This window comes from Furipterus horrens, unplaced genomic scaffold, assembly GCF_987537825.1.
Source record: "Furipterus horrens unplaced genomic scaffold, mFurHor1.1.pri manual_scaffold_4, whole genome shotgun sequence".
NCBI classification, from domain to species: Eukaryota; Metazoa; Chordata; class Mammalia; order Chiroptera; family Furipteridae; genus Furipterus; species Furipterus horrens.
In genome coordinates, this window is record NW_028327174.1 from 21,451,828 (window position 1) to 21,479,642 (window position 27,815).

At 45.3% G+C, this 27,815-nt stretch overlaps 1 protein-coding gene across 1 annotated transcript in view; it reads right to left on the minus strand.

Moving 5' to 3' along the window:
* Positions 1-3,473: 3,473 nt before the first annotated feature.
* The window catches only part of VWF (von Willebrand factor), a 124,531-nt gene continuing 100,189 nt past the window's right edge, over positions 3,474-27,815 (minus strand). The window contains exons 41-52 of the mRNA XM_090272686.1: positions 25,828-25,932; positions 24,538-24,743; positions 23,333-23,482; positions 18,877-18,987; positions 16,450-16,630; positions 16,211-16,251; positions 15,565-15,681; positions 7,649-7,747; positions 6,874-7,002; positions 6,307-6,346; positions 4,300-4,397; positions 3,474-3,797 (exon numbers count right to left, since the gene is read on the minus strand). Of these exons, the coding sequence (XP_090128812.1) occupies positions 3,609-3,797; positions 4,300-4,397; positions 6,307-6,346; positions 6,874-7,002; positions 7,649-7,747; positions 15,565-15,681; positions 16,211-16,251; positions 16,450-16,630; positions 18,877-18,987; positions 23,333-23,482; positions 24,538-24,743; positions 25,828-25,932 (1,466 nt within the window). The 3' untranslated portion in view covers positions 3,474-3,608. The remainder of the gene's footprint in view (positions 3,798-4,299; positions 4,398-6,306; positions 6,347-6,873; positions 7,003-7,648; positions 7,748-15,564; positions 15,682-16,210; positions 16,252-16,449; positions 16,631-18,876; positions 18,988-23,332; positions 23,483-24,537; positions 24,744-25,827; positions 25,933-27,815) is intronic.

Below are 27,815 nucleotides of genomic sequence, written 5' to 3' on the forward strand. Positions count from 1 at the left end.
CTCTGTGGCGCTCGCCGCTTGACAGGCTTACTCCGCTGCGGGGCTAATTCCATCTCGGCTCAGCTGGGTCTGGACGTGCCCGCCCCTTGCCTGCTGCCGCCGCCTCCTCCCCGGTCCCTCCCTGAGCCACCCGGCCGGCCTGCCGGCGCCGCCGGAGGCCGCGGGACCCGGGCTCGTCCCGCTGAGCCCTGGGCGCGCGGGCACCAGCACTGCCACGTGCAGAAGAGAGCTCGTTCCGCCGGAGGGCTGAGTCTGAGGCACCTGGTTCATGGGGCTGAGGGGCGAGATGGTCAGTGCTGCCCACTCTCCCCCGCCGGGGGGGGGGGGGGGGGGTGCCTCGTAACCTGGGCCGGGTGTGAATATGCAGCCGGATTATCCTGTGAACCGTCTGGCTGATGAGTTTCCAATCCCACCGCAAAGCCTCCTTCCCTCTACCCTTATCCAGGGAAATGCCCGGGGTGGGGGGTGGGGAGCTCCCTGCACACCTGCCTTCCCTCGATCGCCACCAGCTGTCCCACCTTTCTCTAGACTGAAAGGAGCAGGAGTCAAGGAATAGGTACACAAGGGGCAGGTGGGACGGGAAGAGGGGCCGCAGGAGGCAGGAGGAGGGGTAGGTTGTAGAGCTTCCAAGTGAGACTCTGGGTCAGGGTTGAGGCGGGAAACGGTGGAAGCCAGGCCCAAAGAACAAGAGATGCCACCTCTCTGGAACAGTTAGGGACATGGCCATGGGCGAAGGGATGGAAGTAGGGCCATTCTTGATGATGGAATCTACAGTTCCAAGATGCTCCGGAGCTAAACAGATTCCTTAATACCTGGGACCCCCAAAGTGGAAAGATATGATGTTAAAGTTATGTGCTATTTATGCCTATGGACCTTTCAGTGTGAAGAATGTTATCTCCCCACTTCATAGATCAGGAGCCTGAGGCAGTCAAGGCGAGCAGACAACAGAGAATGAGCCAGGGACAGAGCAGAGGGAAAACCGTAAGTTTTAGGTCCCAATCCCGAGCTGTATTCTGCTCCCCAGGGGTAATCATAGCTCATGTTTATTATACAGGACTTCCTCTTCCTCAGGCCCCCTTCTCAGGGCTTTAACCCACAGCTACTACTTAATTCCAACAAGTCTATGAGGTAATTACGGCTATTATACCCATTTGACAGATGAGGAGACTGTGGTGTAAGAAAAATTGCCTCTAAGGATATACAGGGTCCCAAGGCAGGCAGCCTACTCCAGAGTCTGTGATCAAACACTTGGTCATTTGCCTTCTTTCCTTCCCAAACAATGCCCCCTCCCCCATTCACTCCCAGGAACCTTCTCCTTGTCTTTCAATGCCAAGACAAGTGGAAAACTTTCCACCGTAGTTCTTTTATCCATTCCCCTTTTTCTCTCCCTCTGGCACTTTCTTATCCCCTAGTCCCTGCATACTCCCTCCTCAAGACTCTCCCTAAAACTCTTACTCAGAAGGACTCAGTCTCATCTGGTGTGAGGGTGAGCAAAAAAAGAAAGTCGCTGAGACCGGGGTCCCTTGGAAGACCTTCAGAGTAAAGGAGGTCGGTGAAACACACCCCATGACCTCCACCAGTTTCTCTTTCTGCATCCTTTTACCCTGCTCCCTGCCATTTTTTGTTTTTAAATTAAAACATGCAGCCTTTCTGATTCAGTTTTTTTTCTTGACAGTGAATTGTCCTACCAGTATATAGGAGGAGAAATGCAGGCTATGGAGGGTCAGGCAGTCGGAAAATTGACACTTTACGCAAAAGAGGCAGCCTCTCTGCTGAGTCCGTCTGTGGCTAATGCCTCCAATAACACCTCATGCCCAGGTAGAGTGTTAGGCGATCAGTCAGGAGAGAGACAGGTAATGCCCTGCACTGGATCTGGTTTCCTACAGAGACCTTAGAGGCTACTCAATGTTGGAGGCAGGGTGATGGATGGAGAGATGACAACCTTTGAATTATTGAGTAGTTATATAAAACTTCTATCCATTCTTCCTTCCCTCTATCCCACTAAACTCCCCACCAAACCTATTTAACACAATCTGTGCCATTTGCCTGTACTGAGTATTCCTTTGAGGTCAGTCCCCAGAAGTAACAGAAGTGCTTGAGACCTGGAAATGCAGCAGCCACTGGTTCCCATGGTAGCAGGGACTGGATCTGTAAGTGACAGGGATGGTGTGTGGCATGCCCTAGAGTTCTTGCCTGGGTATGTCAAGGCACCTGGTTCTGAACGTAGCCTTAGGACTCAGCAGCTGTGTGACCTTTGGCAAGTCACTGGAATTCTCTGAGCTGCTTTCATCCTCAGTAAAGGGGCAGGGGAGGGGCAGCAGATTAGATGACGTCTAAATCCTTTCTGGCTCCATCATCCTTTCCATGAGTTCAGTCTCTCCTGTGTTAAAAGGATCTGGAATGAAGAGCAAGCCTCCATCGAATTCCTGTCAAATATCCAGACCTTGTCTTCATTCTCGTGGGTATCCTTTCCCCAATCTTCCATCATCTTGCCAGCACATACACAAAACTTTTCCCCTAAATTTTAAGGAAAAACACTCTCTTTGGAAGTGACAGCGCCTCTCAGGGATTGGGGACTGGGGGAGTTCGGTGCGATCTGCACCTGCTCCCCCTCCACTAAAGGGTGCCTGGAGTAGGCAGGGCCTGAAAGAAGCTCAGCCCTTCACCCCTCAGAACAGAAGAAATCTCCAGGGCTCTGATGCTGACAGGAGAGACCCTTCTTCCCCTCTTCAGCCTTGACATCCCCGTTTTTATTCTTGTCACTTCTTACATTACTATAGAGCAATTTATAGTTACCCCTGACTCTCAGGCTTATTTTATCCTCCCAACCCTATAAATAAGGCTCACATTTCTGTTTTCCAGATGAGAAAACTAAGTCTGAGAATCACTAAGGGGCTTAGTTGAAGCCACACAGGAGAATAAAGGCCTTATGTGAAACCCAGGCCTGCCCCCAAGTCTGGGGCTCACCACCCATGGCTGACCTGGGGGGTTGGGATCATGTTCCTGTACCTGTCATCACCCTGTCCCCAGTCCCCTCAGTCATCACCTCTCCCTCCCACAGGGGCCACAGTGGGTACATAAGAATTTAGTCAGCTAAGGGCTCAGAAAAACCCTTGCACACCTGGCAAACCCCTTCCCCAAAACACCAGCCACACTGGCGATAGCCATGTCTAGCTTAGCGGGAGTCTGGCTCCGAGCCCCTGGATTCAGAGACCGGAGAACCCAGTGGTCCTGAGCCAATCCCTTTGACTTCAAGCCCCTGGGCTGAGTCTCCCAGGAGGCCTGCCCCACCCCTCTGCACTGCAAGGACACAAAGGCACCACTTTGTCCCAAAGGTTGGCAGTGCCTCCCACAGACCCTGAGGCTGGAGTGATTCCAGATGGAGCCTGTGCTTGCTCCTCCAGAGCCAGCCTCTGCACTCACCCAGCCAACATTTGTCATCTCACCCTGGCGGACACAGTGAACCATTAGCCTTTTGCAAGACATCGGCCTTTATTGTGGGCCCAGGAGGGCACAAGAGCAGAGCATACAGAAGACAGACCAGGCAACTCAGCCCGGTTGGGCCAAGGCAGGCAGCAGCGGGTGTCCACGCAGCGGCAGCAGTGGCCTCACTTGCTGCACTTCCTGGGGGAGCACCTGCACTGCATGGCATTGAGGACCTCATGGTAGACGATGGAGCCATTGGTGCAACGCAGGGGCACCTGCATGGACTCTGTCCGCGTCGGCGAGCAGCAGGAGCACTGGTCCTGCACGTCCTCTGTGTTGATGGAGTACACGGCTTTGCTGGGACATTTACCCTGCAGCAGAGCAGAGAGGGGACAGGGCATGCAGATGGTGGAGAAGCCTGGGATACGGCAGACTCTGAGGCAGCCTGCTTCCCCCACCTGCCTTCCTCCAAGCAAGGCAGGCCAGGCCTCCCAGGAAACCCAGGACAGCGAGGCAGTTTCTAAAGGCAGGTCTCATGGAAGCCTGATATGTGCTGTGTCCTTATGCTGCAATTTCTACACATGTTTGATTGATCTTCAGAAAACATAGCCCCCCCAGCTTCTGTAAATAACTCTCCTTTCTCTTTGAAGGACTTGTTGAATCTTTCCTCAGTTTCTTTTTTTTTCTTTTTTTCTGGGGTCAAAAGTTCCCAGTTACTTCAATAAAACACTTCTTTAACATAAAATGCTTCCAGTTCTTTTCACTTCTCCTCTCTGTGAATTTTCCAGATCCTCTGAAATGTAACTAAGGAGATGTCCCCAAACAAGGGGACTCCCCTCCCCATTAGGCCTCATCAAAGTCAGGGAGCCTTACCTGGCAGTAATGAATGTCCACTTCCTCTTCGGACTTACAGTTTCCCACTTTGACATACTGCAGCGTGGCAGTGATATCCTTGCAATCAGGCTCCTCACCTGTAGGACGGGTGAGAGATGGGGCCCCGGGCCTGGCTGGGGTTCTGTAGAACACACTCCAGCTCAGTTCCCTCACAGGGCTAAAAAAACGATAACCAAATCACCAGCTCTAGCCACCGGGAAGGGACTTTTGTCACCCTGGTTCACCAGGTCCTTCATATTCAGAGATGTAGTTATTGCTGGCTTTTACTTACTGAACGGTGCAATTCTAATTGCAGCAGGAGCCTAGATTCGCTCTGCTTCGGTAATGTGGATTGCTGAGACTTGATTTTATATCATCGAAGACTCTAAAAATCATAATGACTGCAGCAATCCTCTTATGCAGTAACCAGAAGCTAATGGGCAATGAAGAAGCCAATAAATATAATTAATAGCTACTAATCCCTGCCTTTGGGTCAAGAGGAAAAGCCAATATCATGGCCATATAAGGGCGTTCACTGCTTCTGTGGGGTTCAAGAAGACCCTAGGAGCCCTTGTGGAATTCTCTCTCTGGGTATAGCTACCTGCAGGTCACTGGCATGGGCTTCCTTACATACAGGTGTTAGTGGCATTCAAATCTGAATGCGACCTGCTCATAGAGAATTCTAAGATTTAATGGCAGCTCACCATTCTGCATCTGAACACAGAGTTCTGCATTCTTGGATGGCTCCTAATCTAAATGAACCCTAACTACATATTAGCCTGCCTTCCAACTTCCAAATAATTTCATTTTAAAGTGAGAGCCTGCCAACTACATTAAGAGGATGAATAAGAAAAACATATTCAGGGGAACATACTATATTCTTTCTCTGTAGATTTAAATCTCTGATCCTGGCTTACTTTCCTTATGAAGGGTCTCAACCTCCTGAATACACTAACCAACAAAGGCCCTTTTTGCTCATTTTGCAGATTAACAGTCTCTTAACCAAATTCTTGTGCAGTGTGCTAGAGAGAATTTATCATCTCTGATGGTTTTTTGACTTCATGTTCTTAAACCATTCAAACAGGAATCATAGAAAGAGATGTTTCTAAACTGTTTCTTCAGTCCACAACTTGGTTACAGCAGTTACAGGCACTGTCAGAGTAAGCCGTCGAGAAACGAATGCTGAAGGTATTCATGTTTTCACTCTTCCTTTCTCCACCCCAAAAAGAACATGGACCTATGAGCCCAAAACAGAGCCCCACCCCACCCCCAAAAAAAACTAAACTTCAAAAATATTAGTCCAGGCAAGTAATTCTATCTTCAGAGTTGTGCTCATAAACACAAGAACATGTGGAAAGAACAGTGTCTGACATGCAGATTTGTTGAGCACCAACCCCCAAGCTGCTGCTGTGAGCTATTAGGACCAACCAGTACAACACAAACTGCAAGGTCAAGAGGGACCAAGACTGAAGAAGGGGAGGTGAATAAACTTACACCAGCCTTATAATCATGGAGAGGACTCCATGTTCTCTGCAGCCCCCACAGCTCACGATGGGTTTAATGTTAGCCAGTGATGGCTTCCCTTTCTCGCTGAGATAACTGTGTGACACTCAATGAACACATGTGTGTTGAGTGTCTGCTCTGTCAAGATTATGGATCAAGGGTGCCTGTATTCAAGGAGCTCTGGTGGGAGAGAGAAGGTATTCTCTCATGGCGGCATGATGAGCAACCCAAGACTCTATGAGGGGAGAAGAAGGTAAGAAGCTACAGCGAGTGAGGTGTTTGGAAGAATGGAGGAAGAGACCAATTCACAGGCATTTGAAAGGGGATTTGAGCAGGGGGCAGTCTGAGAACATTCAGAGAAGAGGGACAAATTCCTGCAGGATTAAGCATAATGACTGGCCAGTGATCAAGAAATATCTTTCTGGAATAAAGCTTACTCCAAAGAACAGTCCCTGGACTTGGTCTGATGGGTTTCAAGGGACAAGCTATTGGTAATGTACTTACATGTGTCACAGCAGGTGCCTGGAATTTTCATGATTTTCCCCTTAAGAAAACAGCAAAGTCCCAGATTACTCACAAATAGTACATAGTGGTCAGCTTTCGGGTCACTTCCAAGGCTAATTCCTGGCTCTGGACTCACAGCCTTAAGTTTAAGTCCCCAGATGTAAACTATGCTTTCCCACCACAAATGTGAGAAGAAAGACCACTCTACCTGACCAGGCGGAAACAATTTTGATTATTCTGAATTCTCTCCCAGTTGAGTCATCAGGAGCAACATTCTCAGGGAAGATTAGAAATCAGTTTGCTCTTTCACCTCCCATTTAAGGATCACACATTCAGTCTTCCCCAAAGGGAAGGTATTTTTTAAAGCATCATTTAGTGCAGAGAGTTTTGTCTGTCGGTCAGGCTTGATATTATAATTTTATTGATTTTTATACTAGGTCAGGGATCTCTCTTGAACAATGGAAAATCAGGCCAGAGCTGGATTGCATGCTGTTCAGAAGAACTCTGTTCTTAGTCAGAAATGGAGACAGTCAAGAGGAAAGCAGGGCCCGAGCTCCAAATACTCACTCCCTGGGCCAAACATGTGTGTTCATCAAAGGGTGGGCAGCCTGTGACCCTCTTCTCCCAGATGTACTCTCCTTTCTCATTGACCTTGCAGAAGTGACTGTCACAGCCATCCTGGTATGTCTCATCACGCTGAAAGCAAAGAAGGCAAATCTAAAGACAGTGTTTAGTTACAAAGCCACATCAAACCATGTTCTTTGAGTCCACAAAGTTGTTGAAACAACTTGGAAGACTATGGAACAAGAAGGAGACGGTATCTATAAAGTCTCCACACGCATAGTACGCAAAACAGGTAGAGCTCCTCTACAACTTATTAACTATAAATAGGGCTGCATAGATGTAGAGATCTCTGACCTCTTCTGACCACTTAAAAGCTTAAGGAATTAAGACATAGGAGGTAACCTGGCTAATCAAACAGAACTAGAGATGAACCGGGCATCACCTCCCAACACCACCAGTTAATTCTGGCTTTCATAGATTAGAGTTTATTTCACCCTGATTGCCTTTCCAGTCTCATAGACATCAGGCTGGAGAAATCTCTTGAAATTCAACCAACTTCAAATCATGGGCCATACAGCAACTTGTCAAGAAGAGTGACAAAGTAACTAAACCAATGAGACAGTTCTTTGTCTTCCATAGTTATCCATTTTTTCCTGACAAAATTAGAAAGACATCAATATTGACTCAGACTTAGTCCGTCTTTCTTTTAGAAAAAGATTCCAAAATAGGAAACCAGATGGTGATGCAAGGGAGACACTTGAGTTCAACTGGCTCCCACCTTCAGTATCATGATTTGTCCTCCCTTTAACTGGATGGTGCAAGCCACAGGCAGGCATCTCCCGCAGCATTCACCTTGGGTCTTCTCTTCCTTGTAACCCTGTGTCCGAGAGTAAAAGCAGCCTTAGTTAACCTCCCCACAACATCCCAGTTACAGCTAGGCTAAGTTTGTCAGCTTCTCATCTCTCCTAGAGTTCAGAAAGTCAACATCCAGCTCTAACTCACCTTTGTCAGTTCTCAATCCCCTGGATAGCATTTCTCCCCTCCACAGAGGTATACTTCACTCAAGTTCTAGCAGCCAGACCTATTAAATTAAACCTCTCTCCTGAACTCTAGACTTATAAGTTCAATTGTTCACCTGACAATTATATACCTTAGTCTCATCTTAAGACATTAATATATCCAAAAACTTGATTTTTACTCCAAATCCTATCTTTGTTAAATCTTACCTTTCTCAGTAAATAATTTCATTACCCAGTTTCTCAAACTAGAAATCTGAGCATCACCCTTGACTTTCCCCTGTTTTTATCACCCTGCTATCACCAAATCTTGCCGAAAATGCATCTCAAACTCATCTGCTGCTTGTCCTGGCCAGTGTCCTCTGTCATCACCTAGTCTAAGCAACCATCAACCACTAGACTCTGATATTAGTCTTAATTTGCCTTCCTACCTTCATTCTTGCTCCCATACTATAGGTCACTACACATTTGCTAGATAGACTTCCTTAAAATATAAGTCTAGTCATGTTACTCCTCTGCTTAAAAAACCCTCAATGGAGTTCTAGTTCTAGTAATGGCAGAGTAACTTATATTGGACTGACTCCTGCAGATGGCAACTTAAATTATTGACAAAATATTTAAAACAATTATTTACAGACACTAGATGGCCAAAATCAGAAATAAACTATTGGCTATTTGATCCTTGAAAGAGGGAACGATAGTGGACAAGAATCATGCTTAAATGGCTTTTCTCATGTGGATTCTGCATGGCGCTGGACAGCTGGAACTTGAGCTGAAAGTTATGGTTGCATGTGCCTGAGGAGTCGGAGGACAGAGTTTAAAACCCCTAGAATAGCTGATAACTAATGGGGGAAAACTCAGAAAAGAGGAAGTCAAAAAGGAGAAACCCCCTAATCTGCAAATAAATTCCCTCCAAATCCTTGATTAATCCCTGAATTATATATGCACGAAGGAGCCTATGAGGAGCCCAGGGACAAAACAACAGGTGGGACCTTAAAGAGCTGAGCAGAAATTTCAGCTCCCACACACCACAGAGGAACCAGGGTTTGCAGTCTGAAACCCACTAAGCTGAAAGAACTAATTAAACACCTCAGGTTTCCAATGAAATTTCAGAAGAGCCAGGCTTTAGGTTTAAGGACTATGTCATATAAGAACTATGTCACTCTTAGACTAAGAGAAATATTGAAATAGATCCTCCCTATATCAGTTTAAAATCTAGCTTTCTTTAGCTCAAGGTGAACCACCAATAATCTAAATTAGAAGCAATCTTAACATTCATCAGAGGAAACAGCAGAATTAAGAGTCTCTTCAACATACTTCACGCCAATGTCTAATACATAGTAAGAGAATTTCATACAAAGGAATGGGAAAAAAATGATCCACACTCAAAAGAAGATTGCTCAATAGAAACAGACACACAAATGACCTTGATATTGCAATCAGAAGGCAGGAATTTCAAAAAAACTCTGATAAAAGAGTCTAGAGGAAAAACAGATATAATGGGAAAAAGATGGGGAATTTCAGGAGCAAACTGGAAACTTTTTTTTTAATGGAAATCCTAGAACTAGAAACATGGTAATCTAATTTATTTTTAATTTCACTGAATTGGATTAACTGCAGAAAAGAAAGTATTGGTGAATTTTAAAACTGATCAATAGAAATTGTCCAAACTAAAGCATAGGGAGGAAAAAAGTTTGGAAAAAATATACAAAGCTTCAATAACAAGCAGAACAGTACCAAGTGGTCTAATCCACATGTAGAGTTCCAGAAAGACAGGGAAGAGAAAATGAAGTGAGAAAATGAAGCAAAATATAATAATAATAATTAAATAATTGCTGGATTTTTTTCCTGATTTGATCAGAAAATTAACTCACAGATCCAGCAATCTCCATGAAGCCAAAGTAGGAACAGTATAAAGAAAACTATTCAAAAGCATATACTCAAATTTTTAAAATCCAAAGATGAAGAAAAACTGTTAAAAGCAGCCAGTAGGAGGGCGTGTGGGGGATGCACATGGGAAAATAATAAAAATGGCAACTAATTTGTTGTCAGGAACAATACAAGCCAGAAGATGACGGAACAACATATTTAAAGTGATAAAAAACGTTCAACCTAGAATTCTATATTCAGTAAATGAAGGCAAAATAAAAGCATTTCAGATTAATGAAATCTGAGAAATGTAATACCTTTTGGATTGCACTATAAAAAAATGATAAAAGAAGTTCTTTTACAAGCTGAAAGGAAATAATATAACATGGAATTTCAGATATACTGGAAGTAAGAGCACTGGAAATTATAACTATGTAGATAAATGTAAAATACCACTTTTAGTTCAATAAAAGACAATTTACTGTCAAAAGCAAAACAGTAACAATGTATTGTGAATTTGCCTCTTAGTAGAAGTAAACCATGTGACAGCCACAGCACAAAGTATAGGAAAAAGAGTACATTGTACATGAAATGGTAATCGTTAAATCAAGGTAGACTGTGATGAGTGAAGGATGCATATTATAGTCTCTAGAATAGCCACTGTTATCTCTACATCAAAATATTTTCTATTTTTATTTATGATTTCTTTTTTGATTCATGGATTATTTAAAAGTATTTTATTTAATTTCCAAATATGGGAGGTATCTATAATACCTTGTTTTTACTAATTTCAATTTAACTTAATTGTGGTCATAGAATACACTCTATATGATTCCAAATTTTGACATTTATTAACTTTTTTTTTGGTCAAGATAGGTGAAAATTCCCTGTGTGTTTGAGAAAATGTGTGCTCTACAGTTTTAAAGTGTAGTGGTCTATCATTTTCAATTAGGTTACGTTATTTGACATAGTTTTCCAAATTTTCTATATCCTTCCTAATCTTTCCTCTACTTGTTCTATCAGTTACTAGGAGAAAAACATTAAAATTACCAACTAAAATTGTGGATAGCCTATTTTTCCCTCTAGTTGTGCCAATTTTTGCTTTGTGTATTAGAAACTTTGTTATGAGATGCACACATATTTAGGATTCTTGTGTAGTGAATCAACTCTTTTATCATTATAAAATTACCTTCTTTGCTTTTGGTAACATTCCTCATCTTAAAGTTTATTTTGTTTGGTATTAATATGCCCATCTTAGCTTTGTTATTCCTAGTATTTGCCTGGGATTTTTTTTTTTCATCCTTTTATTTTCAACCTGTCTCTCTCTTTCTTTTTTTTCCAACCTGTCTCTCTCTTTAAATTGAAAGTGCATCTCTTGTAAACATCATACTAGTGGGTCTTGCTTTTTTATCCAAGTCTGACAATCTTCATTTTTAATTGGGATTTTGTTTTGCCCATTTACATTTAACGTAATTATCCATATGGTCAGGTTTAAGTCTACCATTTTGCTATTCATCTGTTATCATCTCTGTTACTTGTTCTATTGTTAATTATTTTCTGTCTTCTTCTGGTTTAATCACATTGTTGTTTTTTAGTATTTTATTTTATCTCCTCTACTAGGATTTAGCTGTATTTCTTCGTGTTACCATTTTAGTGGCAAGAAGTTTTACATATTTATCAAACTTCAACGAACTATATACTTAATATCTGTGCAGTTTATTGTAGGTAAACTATATACCTCATTAAAAATAAATCTTACAAAAATTTTAGAAATAAGACCTTCTATGGCTTCCCATTGCATTTAGAATAATATCCAATCTTTTTAGCATGTTCTGCAAGGCCTGATATCAGTCTTTCCTAATTTCCTGACCTTGCTTTTTACAATCAAACCCTGTGCATCTTCTAAAACCATGAACATGGCCACCACCTCTTCTCACTTGAGGGCCTTTGTGTATGCTGCTTTCTCTACCAGGAAAGCTATTCCCCACACTTTGTATAAAGAGCCTTTTCTCATCCTTTAGTAATTATTTTAAATATCGTTTCTCAGAGAGGTCTTCCAAGATAAAACACACACACACACACACACACACACACACACATTTTGTAACACTTAGCACAATGGAAATGATCATTTGTCTGTGTAGTTCTCCATGAGAGACGTGCAAGTTTCAAATACCTTGTCTCCCTAGCACCTGACTCTCAGTAGCCGCTCCTATTGAACATTCACTGAAGAGATGAGGTCAGTTAGGAACCCTTGAGGGAGGCTTAAAGTGAGAGCCCTTCATTTATGTCTGCATTAGAAAAAGCAGCAGCTTCCAGACAATATGATTTCACTGTCTTGTAAAAATGCCCCCAAATCTGGGAGACAGCATAGGATAACCAACTTTTTATTTTGCACAGTAAAAGTATTTTAAACAATGTTAATAAAATAAAAACCAAAAAGATACCATCAGTTGTCTTATCATTGCATTAAAGTTGAAGCTCTTTTAACTTTCCCCACCACTTAAAAAATTTAAAAAGAACATAATCTCATTTTTTAAAAGAATAAATTGAGTTAAGTGAGGAACCAACTACATAGTCATTCTTTTCCTCGTTTTGCCACATTTAGTCGTGACCACTTAGATATTCCTCCACTGGGGCCCTGGGGCTTCTCTAACATGAATCTCCAGCAGACAAATATGGAGCCCCCAAACAGAAGGCCTGCTCCTCCCCACACCACTCCCTTTTCATTGCACGTGGCTGAATGTTCCTAACCAGCAGGAACAGTTAGGAGTGGGTAAGCTTGCTCAGAAATGAACTGAAACAATTTGCTACTCCTGAAATCAAGCTTCTGAACTGTATGTGTCTTCAAGGGGGTGGGCCATAAAGAAAGCTAGGGAGGACGGAGCTCAGCATGAACCAGGGCACCCAGGGCCGGGCCGCACATTCCTCTGGGAAGGTCACTGCTGAAGTGTGAGGCCCTCAGGCTGTCTTGCTGGTGAGCTTTAAACTGACTTTTCCAAAATGCACAATTCCTGGAATGGGGGACCGAAGTAAATGGAAGAGGAAGAAAGAGATGGAATAAACATCATGTGTGCATGTGAGCACTTACCATCAGAAGGAGGACATGAACTAGGGCTTACGTCAGGCAGGATTTCATGGGAGTGAGGATTGCGGCATCTTTCAGTGAATGGCGGAAGAGATAGGAAGTACCCTCTGCTCAATCAGGCCCAAGAGGAAGAAGTTGGACAAAATCTTTATGGAAGTGAGGGGCTGATGACAAATGGAGAAGGGGGGCTGCAAAGTGAAGGGACAGGGGCCATGGGGTCAAAATCCACATACCAGAGAGGCAGAGGGCACAGTTAAGCCAAAAATAAGGGAAAAGGGAGGGTGCTATGGGAGAAGAAAGAATGGGGCAGAAGGGGAAGGAGGGATACAGGGTAACAGAGAGGGACAGTGACTTCAGAGCTGTGGCGGAGAGCTGGGAAAGAGGGATGGGAGGAGGAGAGGGAGTCCAGCAGAACCCACTTAAGGGAGTAAATCGGTTCGTCTGCTGCCCTGGAACTCAAACATGCAGCTGCACCAGGTGACAGGGCTCGTTTGAGCCCTGCTGGGGTTCCCAGCCACTGTGGGCAGTGGTGTGTGTTCATAAGACACCACATATACACGGGCAGTGGTGTGTGTTCCATACACCGCCAGACATACACAGAGAAGGCTTTCGCGGGAACATCCAGTCACGTGGCGCCAAATATCGTTCTCACTCCCCTCAGGAGCAGCCAGTTCTCTGCCTGCCCAGCCAAGTCCCCCGCCAGCCACAGAGTTCACTCATTCTAGTCTGAGCAGCCAGTGAGTCCTGCAACCCCTGCCCTGTTATGCCCCTAAAACTCCTCTGCCTCATAGGGGTCTCATAGCCCCTTTCATGAATTGCGTCAGCTGTCGATGCCTGCCCCACCCCCATCCCGCCCCGTGTCTTCTGTCACCCCGCCGTCCATTTCTAACTCTTGCTTCTGCCAGCCTGCTCCCCATGAGCTTCCTGGAGGGTCCTCTCTTCTACATTCGCCCCTTGTTCAAGGTCCGCTCGTGGTCATGCCCCTGCGGGATGCCTGCTCGGTGTTCCACGGCAGGGTGACCTCTCTTCCTCATGCTTTCCTGGAGATGTCATCTGTCAGGCCTCATGTCTACCACCCACCAACACAAACCACCTTCTGCTGGTCTCCTTTCTGGTGTAAGCATTGGCTCCCCTGGGAGAAAATGAAGAGTTCACTTCCCTGCTGACGCTAACACTTCAGTCTGATGGAAGCAGTTCAAGCAGAACTACCTGACCTTCACTCACCACAGCGTCCCACACCTGCAGGAGGCCTGTCTGAGGCCTGTTGCTGCACAGGAGTGTCATAAGACCAGTTAAGGATGCTGAGCTAGAATGGGGGTACTTGAAGCCAGTTCCCATGCAGGTTGAGAGATACATGGAAGGAGGGCTAAGCTAGGGGTGTCAAGAGGGAGGAGGTGAGTACCCTTCCCTGCGGATATATCAGAATATTGGAGGAAATTGGGAATAGTACACAAACCAAAGGGGTCATGGGTCATGTATTTTTCTATGAATGCAGAAGAAATTACCCTACCACCTTCTGACCACCAGAGGGCGCTGTGACAGAGTTCCCAAACTCGCCCTCCAGAAAGCTGGCTACAGCCTCCTCCCGGCAGGACCGTGCTGGTGGCAGGGGATCTCTTGCTGCACTCACCAATGGCAGTTCAATGTACCTCCAAGATAAAACGGCAGCCTCAAACTCCAGAAAGCAGTATCTCATTCGTATTCAAGTCCAGTTCTATTCCAGAGGGTTGTGACACACACACATACACACACACACACACACACACACACACACACACACACTCACACACCCCTACACCCAAAACCCTAAAACATCAACTGTGATTTTCTTTTTTTAATAGCAAAAATGCATGCATCCTTAGTTGGCTTCTTTCTAATTGAGGAAGGAATGTTCTCGTTAAACCATTCTATCATAAATAGCTGTGTCTATTCCACATATATATTATTAAGCACTTATTCTGAGCATGACACTATACCAAGTCCCACAAAGAACACTCTCAGATGCAGAACACTCTCTGGTCCTCAAGCATGTATAAATCACCTTTGCGGGTGCCCCTTGTCCCTGTCCCTAAGCCCTTCAGACGACCCCTACCCCTCTGTACCCTTCAGGAAGGTCTCTTATGAAAGCATCCTCCTGAGCATTAGGTCCCACTCTATGATGGGGGGGCTAAGAGCCATATAAAAACAACAGAATTCTGGTTGTCATCTCCAAAACTAGAAATGACAATGATCCCTCAGAATCCACCCTCAGGAGGGATTCCTAACAAACATGGTCATTGTGACCTAGCATAAACAGGGTGAAATATTTTAAACAACCTAAATGTCCAGTAATAAAAGTATAGATTGTGGCACATCCATTCCAAAGAATATTGTGTAGATCTTTGCACATAGTAGGTGTCTGATAAATATTTGTTGACTAATTGATCTTTAATGTTTTTGAAAAGGGTAGTAATTTTTTTAAATGTTATGTTGTGTTTTAAAAATACAGAACTGTAACTCTAACATCACAAGCCTTGTAAATACTGTGTTTATCTAAACAAAAGTAATTTCTGAGAGATGAAATTTGGGTGGGTGACTTGGTCTCTTCATTATAGTTGTCTAATCAGAAAATAATGGAAACTTTATTCAAAACCCCTAATAAGGTCCCATGGCTTGGGTCCCACTGCTTGGGTCCCACAAGTATTCAGTCCATCCCCTAGGTCCTTCATGACCCTTGCTTACCGGGGAGCAGGCCTCACAGGTGGTCTTGCTGCACTCCAGCTTGAATCCAGAGATGGCCCCCACCTGGACGGTGCAGTGGCAAGTTGTGCACACATCAATCATCACACTCTTTCCAAGCTGGAACCAGAGGCACAGGGTCAGGCCTCCCAGCCCCTCGACCCCCTGGCTTTCCCACTCACCTCAGCCCCAGAAGCTGTCTGCTTTATCAGTGGGGGGCCAGCCTCCCATCACTACCCTGAGCTATCATTCTGACCCTCTTGCTGTCTCCCTTCCCTGCCTTCCCACCTCAAGTGTGGCAACGGTAAGAGTGGGGGCTTTCATGCCAGAGAAGGAGCCAGGGCAGGGGGAGTGGGGATGGACTGAAATGCTCACAATGACTTCGGAGCACTTCTCTGTGCACAGAAGAAAGGCTCTGGAGAAGGGGCTGGAGGTGAGTGCCCAACAGGGGGCCCAGCCCTAGAGAGTTAGGAAGACCTCCCAGGCTGGGCTCCAGGACATGGGGAAGCCCAGAAAGCAATGCAAGTGCATTGGGGGTAGGTCTCCCACGTTTCTTTCCTTTCCACATGAGAATGACTGAGCGGCCCACTCTTTCCACAGCACCCCTGCCCCTGCCCCTCCGCTCATCCTGGAGAAGGCAGCGGCTTACCCCGATGATGGTGTCGTTGAGCATGCAGGCCTCCATGGGTTCTGGAGAAAAGAGAAGTGCAGGGCGTGGGCGTGCAGAACACACCCTGGCAACCCGTGCCCCCCACACAGGGCTGACCCCTTCAGGGCCTTCTCCTCCTTTCCCTGCCTATTTCCCTGAGTTGCTAAAAAGGCAGAGAATTCAGGAGCCCTAAATGGAAAAGCACGCTTGAAGGTGGGCCCCTGGACAGCATGCCTTACCGCAGTGACAGGTGGGGCAGCACTCTGAGGTCTTACAGCTCAGCTGGAAGCCCGTGGGGCAGGTGGGGACATCCAGCTGGGGGCAGGAGACATTCCTCTGTTGCACAAAGACCTCATCCCTCATTCGGACACACTCATTGATGATACAGGGGTTTTCCAGAGAGGTCCAGTGAGAGCCAACCTGTCGTTAGAACACAGGAGTTGGGAAAGGCTAGGGCCACAGTCCCATTGGGAGTGTGCTGTTCCCTCAGGGAACTGGCTTGGGCCCTAGAAACATGCCCTGGCATAACAACTAAGTCCCACCCACAGGGACAGGGCCACAAAGGGAAACGAATGGGGCTCATCTCATCAATGAGGTCCTTCAGTGAGTCTGGATAAAAGTCACTCTGACCAAGATCTTAGCTTAGAAACGTATTCTCCTACAGACACAATCTTCACTGCCTGAGGAAGCAACTTAGGGAAGCTCAGGATGCTCCCTGCTCCACTCAACACTGGCTGTGAGCTGAGCTCAGAGACTCTGGGACTGGGCAACAACAGCAGAGTTGCCATAGAGATGAGGACTGAACCTCAGCCCACAGCCAGCCTCGCAATACTTCCCACCATGCAGGGAGAGCAGCAAGAGACTGCGGTGCTCGTGTCTGACCCCTGCAGCCCCGCCATCTGTCTCTGAGTTTCTAGAACTATGCATGAGTGGCCTGACCCCATGGGTTGGCACCAGAGACAAAAAGCATTGAATGTGTCCAGAGCATGGCTCAGAAAAGCCACCGTGAAGGTTCTGCCTGGAAGGTGTGTCACACGAGCACTGTCCGTGTGTGCCAGCTTCCAGATGCATCAAGGTGTACTCTCCCTCTGCCTGCTTCAGGCCCTGGCTTGCTTCTCTCAGCTCCTGCTCACTTCTTTTCTCTTTCCAGATAAGAAAGCAGAAAATGGCAGACCCTAGCAGCCACTCTCTTCACCCTGACTTCTGACTTATCCTGACCAAACTTTCCTGCTGCGGGCCTGGCCCCAAGCTCCAGACCTCTTCCCTCTGATTATTTACCTCCTGAGCCTTGGCCTTGGGCTACATCAAGAAGGACCCATCCCCACCCATCCCTGCTGGTCACTGACATATTCCTAGCAGCAGCGACAGAGCCATCGCTGACACCCAAATCTTACAGATAAGATGCAGAATTGAACTGGGGAAGAGAAATTCAGGTCCCCTTTGTTTTATAGTCACTGATGTGAGCCTGAAGGGAGACATGGGACTGGGTGTGAGGGAGGGAGGCAGGCACACCAAGCCCCAAAGGGGACCTGCTGTTGCCACCACCAGATGGAGCAGCCTCTAACCTGAGCTGGACCCTGGCCTGGGGAGGAGGAGAAAACCTGCCTGATTCCAGGAGGGATGGGGCCACAGGACAAATAAAAGGGTGGGAAGGAGGGACACAGGGTAGGAAAATCCACAAGTAACTCATGTCAGAAGAAGGAGGTGGAAACCCATGAGGAAAAACTCAGTGCGTCATTCTGTCGTCACTGAGGAAGAGCAGAGCAATGGGCCTGGGTAGGAGACGGGCAGGTTCAGGGCAAGACAATTAAGCCTTTGACTTCCTTTTTAAACAAAGTGCCTTTGGGTCTTACTGGAAGGATACAGAGGGGAAGGCCCATAGGGGGACCTCACACTCTTCTAACACCTGCCTCCTGAGCTTCCAGGGCCTAAACTCCCTACTTGATCCTAGTTAATTGGAGTGAAAGACTTGTTACCATCCTGACATCCAGACTAAAATCCCCCAGGAGGGAAGCCGCTGTGTGTCACAAAATGGCTTGATAAGCACCCAAAGTGAGAGCCTGAGCTGCTTTGAGAGGGACTTTGGCTGGGTGGGGACCTGGGCAGTGGAAGACAAGTATGGGGAGACAGAGGGCTGCCAATGTGGCACAATGCTGCAGTCTGAGATGCAGATATAGCTCGGGGACTTTGGGGACAGAAAGAGGGTGTGCCTCCCTGGGATATAAATTTCTTCAGTGGAACTCCCTAAACAGGTCAGAGGACCCTGCTGGAGTTGATGAGGTACAGAACAGCACTTGCAGCCCGTGGAGTTTGTGGGGGGCACAGGCCCACGGCACATGCAGGGCGGTGAGGCCATCCCTATACCGCTGCTCAGGGGAAGCAGGACTTCAGGTTCACAGGTGAATGGGAGAGCATAAAACCCACAGGAGTTCACTGAACTCTTAGGGAGCAAATTGGACTTTTCCCAAAATCAATGAAACTGGAAGTCTAAGGCAATCTTAACCAGCTCCTAAGGGGCAAGGTAAGCCCAGCTAATGTCTAGGTAACACCAATAGCTGAATTAACCCCTATGGGGAAAGCAGAGGGGAATGAGCTCTGATTTTACCGATGCAGCAAGGCTAGCACTACACCCCAGAATGGACATCCCATCCTGAGGCCCAACCTACATTCTTCCAGTACGACTGGGAGTCACCCCGCGGTGAGCCGACCACCACCTCACAGCCAGACGGCAGGCACCTTCCACAGCACTCGCCTTCACGGAGGATATAGGTGAAGCCCTGAAAACACACAAAGAACAGAGAGTGAGGTCAGCAGAGACACAGGTGTGCTTAACTGCTTCACGCGTGTACTGAGCCCTGGGGCTTTGCAGAGAGACCGCTGGACTGAACATTTGCATCTCGGTTATCCACCTGCCTCAAAACCCTGCTAAGAAGTGGCTGGAAAGCATCAACCATAGAGTCACTAAGTTAGTGACTCAGTTCCACCAGCTGAGAAGACATAACCCTGCCCTCTGAAAGCTTCCACCTTGAGACCAAGATCCAGGTGATGAAAGTATAAAACAGCCCTGAGTTCACTCAGCAATAGCTACCTGACTTGATCTTTACTGTGGCCAAATTTAGGGTACCTCATTGACTAGGGAAGACTATCCAAGATGCCTGGGATCTAGTCTCTGCTCCAACAGGGCTAACTACCTATACAAGATGAATACCTTGATCCCAAGACCTCTCACCAATGTGCAGAGTTTGGTTTCTCCAGCGAGCTACTTGACATAGTTTATAGGCCACAGTGAGATGAGAGGGCGCCAGAGACCAACCTTCCCCCAAATGCCTGCCAGGGAGTCCAGCACCCTGGAAGTCTGCCAGCCTATCTTGCCTCTCGGAGGTCCTCCAATCTGGCCAAAGCTTTAGGAGTTTGGATTGAAACCCTCCACTGAAAACTCTGAAGCAATATACAAAGAATAGGTGAAACACTGGTATGTGTGGTTGTCCCAGGAGCCCAGAGGAGAGACTGGGCTTTATCTTGAAGCTCTGTCCCTAAAGGAGAAGGCATGCTTGCAGCTGTTCGGGATGGGTATGGAGACCAAGCCTGCGCTCCACATTCACACACAGGGCCAAGTCAGAGGATGCACACAACACCTGGTGTCAGTCTAGTGGGGGCCTCTCTCTGGGGGAACACAAGCACTCCAGAGACTTGCTTTAACATCATACCATCTCCATGGGACCTACTTACATCCCAGCCCATGTCACAGAGGAGCCCAGTGAGTTGTCCCCAGTCTTTTATCATCTGAAATCCTAGTTACTTATTGTGCATCTATGACGTACAAGGTACTTTGGAGAAGCCAACAAGCCAATATAATACAATCTAGACATCCTCCACTCTAAGACAGCATATATATGCTGCCATAAAAGACTCAGGGAGCACAAAAAGATAGTCATCAATACCTGCAGGGACCCAGGGTCACTCTTGTGTGCCTCTCTAAGAGGGCTGAGTGAGCCGGATTGGGGTATTCTTCATTTTCTATTGTCTCCCAAGCTGGGAAAACACACTGTCGATACTGTGGATGACCACTAGGACAGATGCCTTGTTCCCAAAACCCCACCAGCTTCTCATGTTCAGGTCCTCCAAGCCATGCCTGCAAATTTCCTGGCTGCCATCTTTCTAAGATCCACTCCACCTCTGGCATCCTCCTTTTCCTGCTGCATAACCAGGGTTCATCTGATATTTACATCTCTCTTTCTTTTCTCATGCCCGTACAAGTCATCAACCTTATATCTGTTCAACATATACATCTCAGACCCCTCTCCTTACTCTCTTCTCCATCCTATTTTCATTGATTTCCCAATTAAGAATGGAAATAGGTCTAATATTCTCCTAATCTGAAGACAGATGCCAATGGAAAATAAATTCCTAATATAGTTAGCAGCACACTCCTTTAAACACAGTTGCCATCGTTGAAATGGTGGTGAGAGGCATGGAGCACTGGTCCCTTGTCTCTTCACTGGATCAGACGGTCCCTTAAAATGCTGGTGCTGCCAGTGTATCTAGCCTCCCAGAAGGTGCCCTGGGCTAAGAGTCTAGACAACCCCATGTCTGCTGGTTCAAATGAGCTATAGAGCTATGGCCAACTTCATTCCCTGTGCTAGTGCACTGCTTTTTATCTGATAAGTGGGAAGAACAGCCTTGCCATTCCTTCTGGAGGAGTATTATGAGGATGAATAAAATGTAATGCATTACGTTCAGTTCCTTGAACACAGTTCCTAACACTATGATTTAGTATGATTCTGGGGTCTAAAGGTGGTCATAAGTCTTCAAAAAAAAACTCCTCTAAAGTGTATACAAAAGAGAGGGTATTCCTCTTGCTGTCAATATGGAAGTAAGACCACAGGCAGGTAGGCACATCTGTAGCATCCTTTGGAAATCCAGCAATGCCCTTTGTTTGCTTTACGTAGTTATTCTGATGTAAAAAGTAGAGAGCTATGGAGGGGGTTGGGGAAAGTGTATTTCTGCAGACTATAGCGTCAGAAAGAAAGAATCAGAGGGTGATGGTGGTAATGTTTTTGTTTCTTTGTTTGTTATATTTCAGTCATAACCTAGACAACAAATGAATGAGGGTAAGTAAGCACAAATGTCTCTGGAGTCAGACCAGAGCCAATACTACCCTCTTTGAAGAATGAAGTCTGAAACTATCACAATTTACTGAAGCTCCCACCTCAGATCAAGACATCGTACAGACCAAAGTCCAGCTTCCCATATCCCTTCAGCTTTAACTAAACCATAAGGCCTCCTTCTCCTCCCCAGAAGGGGCAAACATCAGTCTTTAAGACAGGTCACTCAATTCTCTAGAGCAAACATATGGTCAAGAGTTCTAGAAATGTTGTCTCCTCCACTCATTCACCTGACCTCTGTACCTATTTTCTTTCTGAAATTGCCTCCAGCACCTCAGCCTTTAGACAGCCAAGTTTCTACTATTGACGTGCACCCTCCCTAACAGCTGACTGGACTAGACTAGGGACAGGACAGAGGATCCAATCCATGGGATGAGCTGAGCTCATCAGTTTTCTTCTTGAAAAGTTAACCTGTTGAACAAGTCACATTGGACAGGGATGACCCTGAATCTAAAAAGTCATGCTGAGTTGAAGCCAGATTCAATAAAGCCATGTGCAAATAAAATTTATGAGAAAGCAGAACTTCCTCCCAGAGGAAGTTGACCTGCTATGAGCAGCTGGAAGTTGGGCAGAGAGATAGACCAAAGTGATGTCTGAAGAGGGAAGAGACAGGAAAAAAACCAAGTCTTCTTTTCCAGGCATTTTTTTCACATTGCTGCTCAAACCAGCTCCGTAGTCCTCTGGGATCAAGACCATACGACAGACATGTCCCCTAGCCAAGGACTGAATTCCAGAAGGATGATGGGGGCTCATGGAGCAAATGGAGACAAATGTTGTATGAACACCTTTATATCCTGTACTTTATTCCTAGGAGTTTTATTTCAGCTAATTTGAGTAGCTTCTGTTCTTTGCAATCAAAACTCCCTACTGAAACACAAAATATATTGGGTGCTGCTTTCATAAAAATGACCTCTAAATAGTACTCTCTTTAGATAGCAAGTTATTCCCATTGCCCCCCATGACCTATGGAAGAAGATAAAAATAAATAATTTCTAAGACTTAGCATTCCCAGAAGACACACCAGGATACCATAGCATCATCCTCTCTCAAAGTTGCCTAGCAACCTTGCTCCTCCTCAGTACCATCATTGCAGGTAGAGCAGTAGATAAGCTGAATGGACTCCCTATTTCTGGAATTACTGATAGGCCCTCCCTTCCGTCATCAAACCATACATTTCCAAAACTGCATCAAGAGCATTATCTTCTCTGCTGTTAACATTTACAAAAGCAACCACAAGATGTATATTACTCTTCTTTTATCATCATTATCTACTGATAACACTCCAGTAATAATAATGATAAATAATAATAATAATAATAATAATAGCAACATTAAACCAGCAAGCAGAATTTTACTCCCAATTCTCCCTGCACAGGATTGCTTCATTTTTCTAGGGTCTTATTAGTCTTAAATGTGCAAGAATAAAGTCCCCCCAGAACACAGAGAAACCTTAGGGGTGAGCCAAGTGAGAAGAATTTAGAACTGAATTGGAGAACAATAACCATATTTTCTGTTCTTCGAATTATAAACACAGTCTGAAAAACTACCAATCTATGTGGAAACATTAAAAGACATTAAAACTGGGACAATCTCATAAAATTCAGAACATATGTCTATTCTAGGAATAGTCTAAGGTGATGGCTGAAGAGGCAAGATACAGGAAAAAAAATCAAGTCCTCTTTTCCAGGCATTCAATTCACATCTCTGCTCAAACCAACTCCATAGGCCTCTGTGCTAAAGACCATACAAGAGACATGTCCACTAGCCAAGGACTGAATCCCAGAAGATTGACATTGCAATCCTTCCTTCATGCTCCTTCCTTTTCCCCAGCCCCATCTCCCTCCTTCTCCCTCATCCTGGTCTTGAACCAGAGTTTACTAAAAGGGCTTTTTTGACTTTTCCTGGGATCCCCTCTCCTACTTTTATACACAGTGCCTAACCTTTCCATCCTCCTTACCGACTGGCAGCTCTCTTCACAGGGCTTCTGAGAGCACTGGGCTACATGCAGGCCCATCACAGCATCCTCCAGGTCCGTGCAGGTGCACACGTCACAGCCCTCCTCCCAAAACTGGCCGATAGGGTAGATAGTGCCTCGGTGGACACACACCTGTAGACACAAGGTTTCTATGAGTGAACTCATTCAGTTCACTTAAACAAGAGGTTAGAAAGCATCTGCTGTATTGGAAGTTGCTCTAGGTTGATCTGAGAACACAGCAATAAATAAATCAACATGGTCTCTGCCCATATGCAAGGATCCTTCTAAAGTAGATTTTAATAGGCATGAAATCTAGACCTGCTCCTGCTTCTCCAGGACCTGGGCACTCAGAAACCTTGAGCTGTAAGAGAATGCAGAAGGGACCAGAAGTCTAGAGCATTCAGGCAAATGAGCGTCTGCTCTAGCCCTAACAGGCTGCAGGGAAAGGTCACTGCAGCTTCTCTTTGGCATGCATTGCAGGGCTCATCCTGCATAATCCAGCAGCTGTGACTCTGCTCATGTCTTCCTGCTGCAACACTGGTTCATTTCAAGTTCTGCCAGTTAAACCTTTCATTATAGAACTTCTTGGTATATCCCCCTCCTATAACTGCTATGTGCATTTAATATCCGTACCACCTGTTGATACTTTGTTACATTCAGTGGATAGACTATCGTCTTATATATACTAGCAAGACCATAAGTTGAGTGCATCTTACATTTCTCCCATAGCACCTAAGACAATACCAGTTTTGGTAGAAGACAGTAGTAGCTTGGTAAATATTAGATGGATGGATGGAAGGGAGGAAGGAAGGAAGGACGAATGAATGGATGATAAATGGCTAGGTAGATGAATTGATAGCAATGAACAAATGAGTAAACTAAACTACTAAGTAGTCTTTAAATAATCCATGCAATCATATTATTTCCTTAGCTAGCCTACAGTTAATTTCTTTAAAGGTCAGACCATGTCTTATACTTCCTTTGTAACCTCAGCACCTAGCCATGCTGAGTACATAGTAGGTTCTCTACAAATACCTCCTGAGCTAACTAAATTCCCATTAGGCTGAGATAGTGTGTTGACTGCTCATCCACCAAGCCATATAGCAGTCGGTTTGGGCAGGAAGGCAAATCTTCCATGAGGAGTAGATGTCTGGCCATCATCTGAGCCACAGCTGAGCAGCCCCTACCTTGTCAGGAAGGCAGGTGGTCGTGGTGCAACCACAGTCATTGGTGATGGCTGAGGGCAGGTACCCCAGAGGGCAGCTCACGGTGGAGTTGACACAGTTGCAAGCACACTCATACTCATCACAGCACTGGGTCCTCCGAAGGGTCGGTATTCGGTGTGGGGGGCAGGAGGGTGGGGACTCCCTTTTGCACTCCTCCTTCCTGCAGGCTGAGGGGTGATACAAGGTGACACTCCAGTCCTGCCACACTGAGCATTGAAATCAGCCAGCTGTTTATAAATATTCAGCTGTTAAATAAGGATCCAGGGAACCCTAGACCTAGAATGTTACATTCAAAATGCATGTAAGCACAGTTCAGGGCCTACAGGTAGTCAATCATCCTAAAAAGTTAATCTTCGGAAAAGTAAGAACATTAGTCAAAAGGAGATATGTAAAACTAGGAATCTTAAAGGAGAAGAAGTAAAGGCTGTTCAGTCCCCACTCTACCACCTTCCAATGCACATCTGGAAGGGGTGGGGCCCTAGCAGCTATGGATTCTCAAGAGACGGCAGATGTAGAATCCCTAAAACCAAATAGGCCTAGCACATCATGAGCCGGTAAGCATTTTTATATGCTGGTAGCTTAGGTGATCCTATCCCCACCTCAATACCTAGAATACCCTACAGTTTCAGGTCCTCTAACGAGGTTGAATAAAACACTGATGGCAATTGGTCAAACCCACAATGGCATTGTATAAATACCAAATCCCATCCTGTGGCCTTTGCTTATTCACAACCTCCTTCAAATACAATGTGTTCTCCTCTCACACTCAAGGCCTCACATCTAGGAACAAAAGATAGATTCTAAATCAACAGGACAAGAACTCCACTTGACATAAAGTGGGTGTTCTCAGTAGCTAAATACAGAATTCAGTTTCTTGACATGTCTTACTTTAGTCCAACCCTATGCTTAACTTACAGCATTTAGTGATTAAAAATATAAACATACAAAGGGGGGAAACCTATAAATTTGTTTGGGAATAAGATCCAATGATGAGGACAAACCAAGGAAACATTCCCTCCCCTCGATGGTGTATGGGAGGATGGGAGTAAATAAAAATTAGATCTGCAGACTTTATCTCAGATCCAACTGCTTCCTGATACAGCCCAAGAGGGACACACCCGAGGCTGTGCCCACACCCGATACACCTTCAGCAATGTGCAGCTGGGAGGATTCAATCCGAGTGTGACCTTAACTCCTCTGTTTCAGGAAAGAGCAGCCGCACCATCCCCTCCTCATCCATGGAGGCCTTACCGCAGGTGAAGTTGGGTCTGCACTCGCCAGGATTGGTCAGTGTCGGCTGGAGGCCACCTTCACAGTGAGGTACCGGAGGCAGCTCACAGCTCACCAGGTCACACACTAAGGGACAGGAAAAAGAGACATCCACTCAGCATTCAGCAAGGTTACTCCTGTATTACCTGTGAGTGACATCCTCCATTCTTATTTATACAGACTTTTGTTTTAGGTAGATGGTGATAATGAGATAGAGGTAGAGATACAGATAGAGGTAGTGGGGGGGGGGAGATGGGTGATTGAAAGATGATAGATAAGATAGATCCAGGTCATACGATAAGTTCATATTGATTAAAATTATCATCTGCTAGGACTTCCAGGTCATAGCCAAGTCACTTGAACCCTCTAGACCTCAGTTTCATTTTCTGCAAGGTGGGACGTCAACTTCATAGAACTGGTCTAAGGATGTCATGAAATAATAAAGGCCACATGCCTGGCACACTGTAGAAGTGTAATAATGTCTATAAAATGAGGGACTTGAACCAAATGATTCCTCCAGTTCAATCTACTGTTAACATTCTCAGACCTATTTTACACAAGCTGTTCTCAAGTCAGATCTCCCTCCCCATAGGACTTCTAGTTATCCCTTATCAATCTCATCAGCATAAATAAATGTCTTAGATTATTTAATTTTATGTCTCCATCCATACAATTAATAAGCATGTTGGACAGGACAGGGATAGGGCATATGAGGTCTCCTGTCATGTTAACCATAATTCTATCAGCTCTGTATTTATTCAGTTATATCATTATTTAGCCCATTATTCACTATGCAGTTGGCAAGCCAATAATGAAACCCTTTGACAAATAACTTGCTGAAATCAAGGTCCCTGTGTGTGGCCTTCTCTATATCTAGCACCCTCAGAAAGGAAGAGGAAAATAGGTTACTTTGGCATAACTTTCTCTTTGGTAAATTTTTATGCAGTTCCCCCACCCCCATCCCTTGGTGCTAAGCCCTTTTTTTTTTTTTTTTTATGCAACATAACCCACAAACCAGTCTCTAAATCTGCAAGACTGTCTTATTGGAAAGACATCCAGTTGCAAGGCATTTGACATTCTTCTTGACTATAAATTAAGCATCTTTGATGATATCACAGACCTAGTTTAACTTTCAAATGAAAACAAGCTTTAAATGAAAATAAACTTCAAAGACAGTTAGCTGTACTACTTTTTAGTCTACCACTGAGCATTGTGATTTTCCTTGAATCACGATTTTTCTCCTTAAGATTGCCCTCCTTGTCATTAAAGGCACTGCATTAAATCCAGTTTTAATTTATCCTGTTTGTTTGCATAAATACAACAAGAGTAGCAAATGATCACATATGATCTTTACGTTTACATAAATACAACAGGAGCAGCAAATGATCACATATGATCTTTACATTTGCATAAATACAACAGGAGCAGCAAATGATCACATATGATTTTTACATCTGCTTTGCTGTAACTTACACAAGGAACCTTTACAGTGACTTTCAGTCTGCCCTTCAGGGCACAGAAGATGAGCCACATAGCTGCCATTCAGCCTTGACTGTAAAACATCTGTCTTTTCCAAGTCCTTTGGGTTTTCCATTGTGCCTTAAGGTCCCTTCTAGCCATCTTTCAGAAAAGCAACCTTTGTTCCTTCCCTGGAAAGACTGCCACGAACTGCACAACCAACCAAGGTACCAGGCCTTTTTTCTCGTGGGCTTTTAGGTAACAACCAGAGCCCAAGCATGTCTCCTTTAGGCATCACATTTCAGTCAAAGTCGTGGTCAACAAAACCTCTATTAACAATTGGTCTTATTAGTTTTATGCAAAGAACCTTATGTCATTACTTACTTCTTCAGAATGCCAAATTCTGGAGGGATCAGGTAGGGAGAAAAATATACAGTGTGAAGGAAAATCTCTGTCCTTCTAATATTCACTAAAATTGCATTTCCATACTTTTCATTTTCTTTTGTTCACTC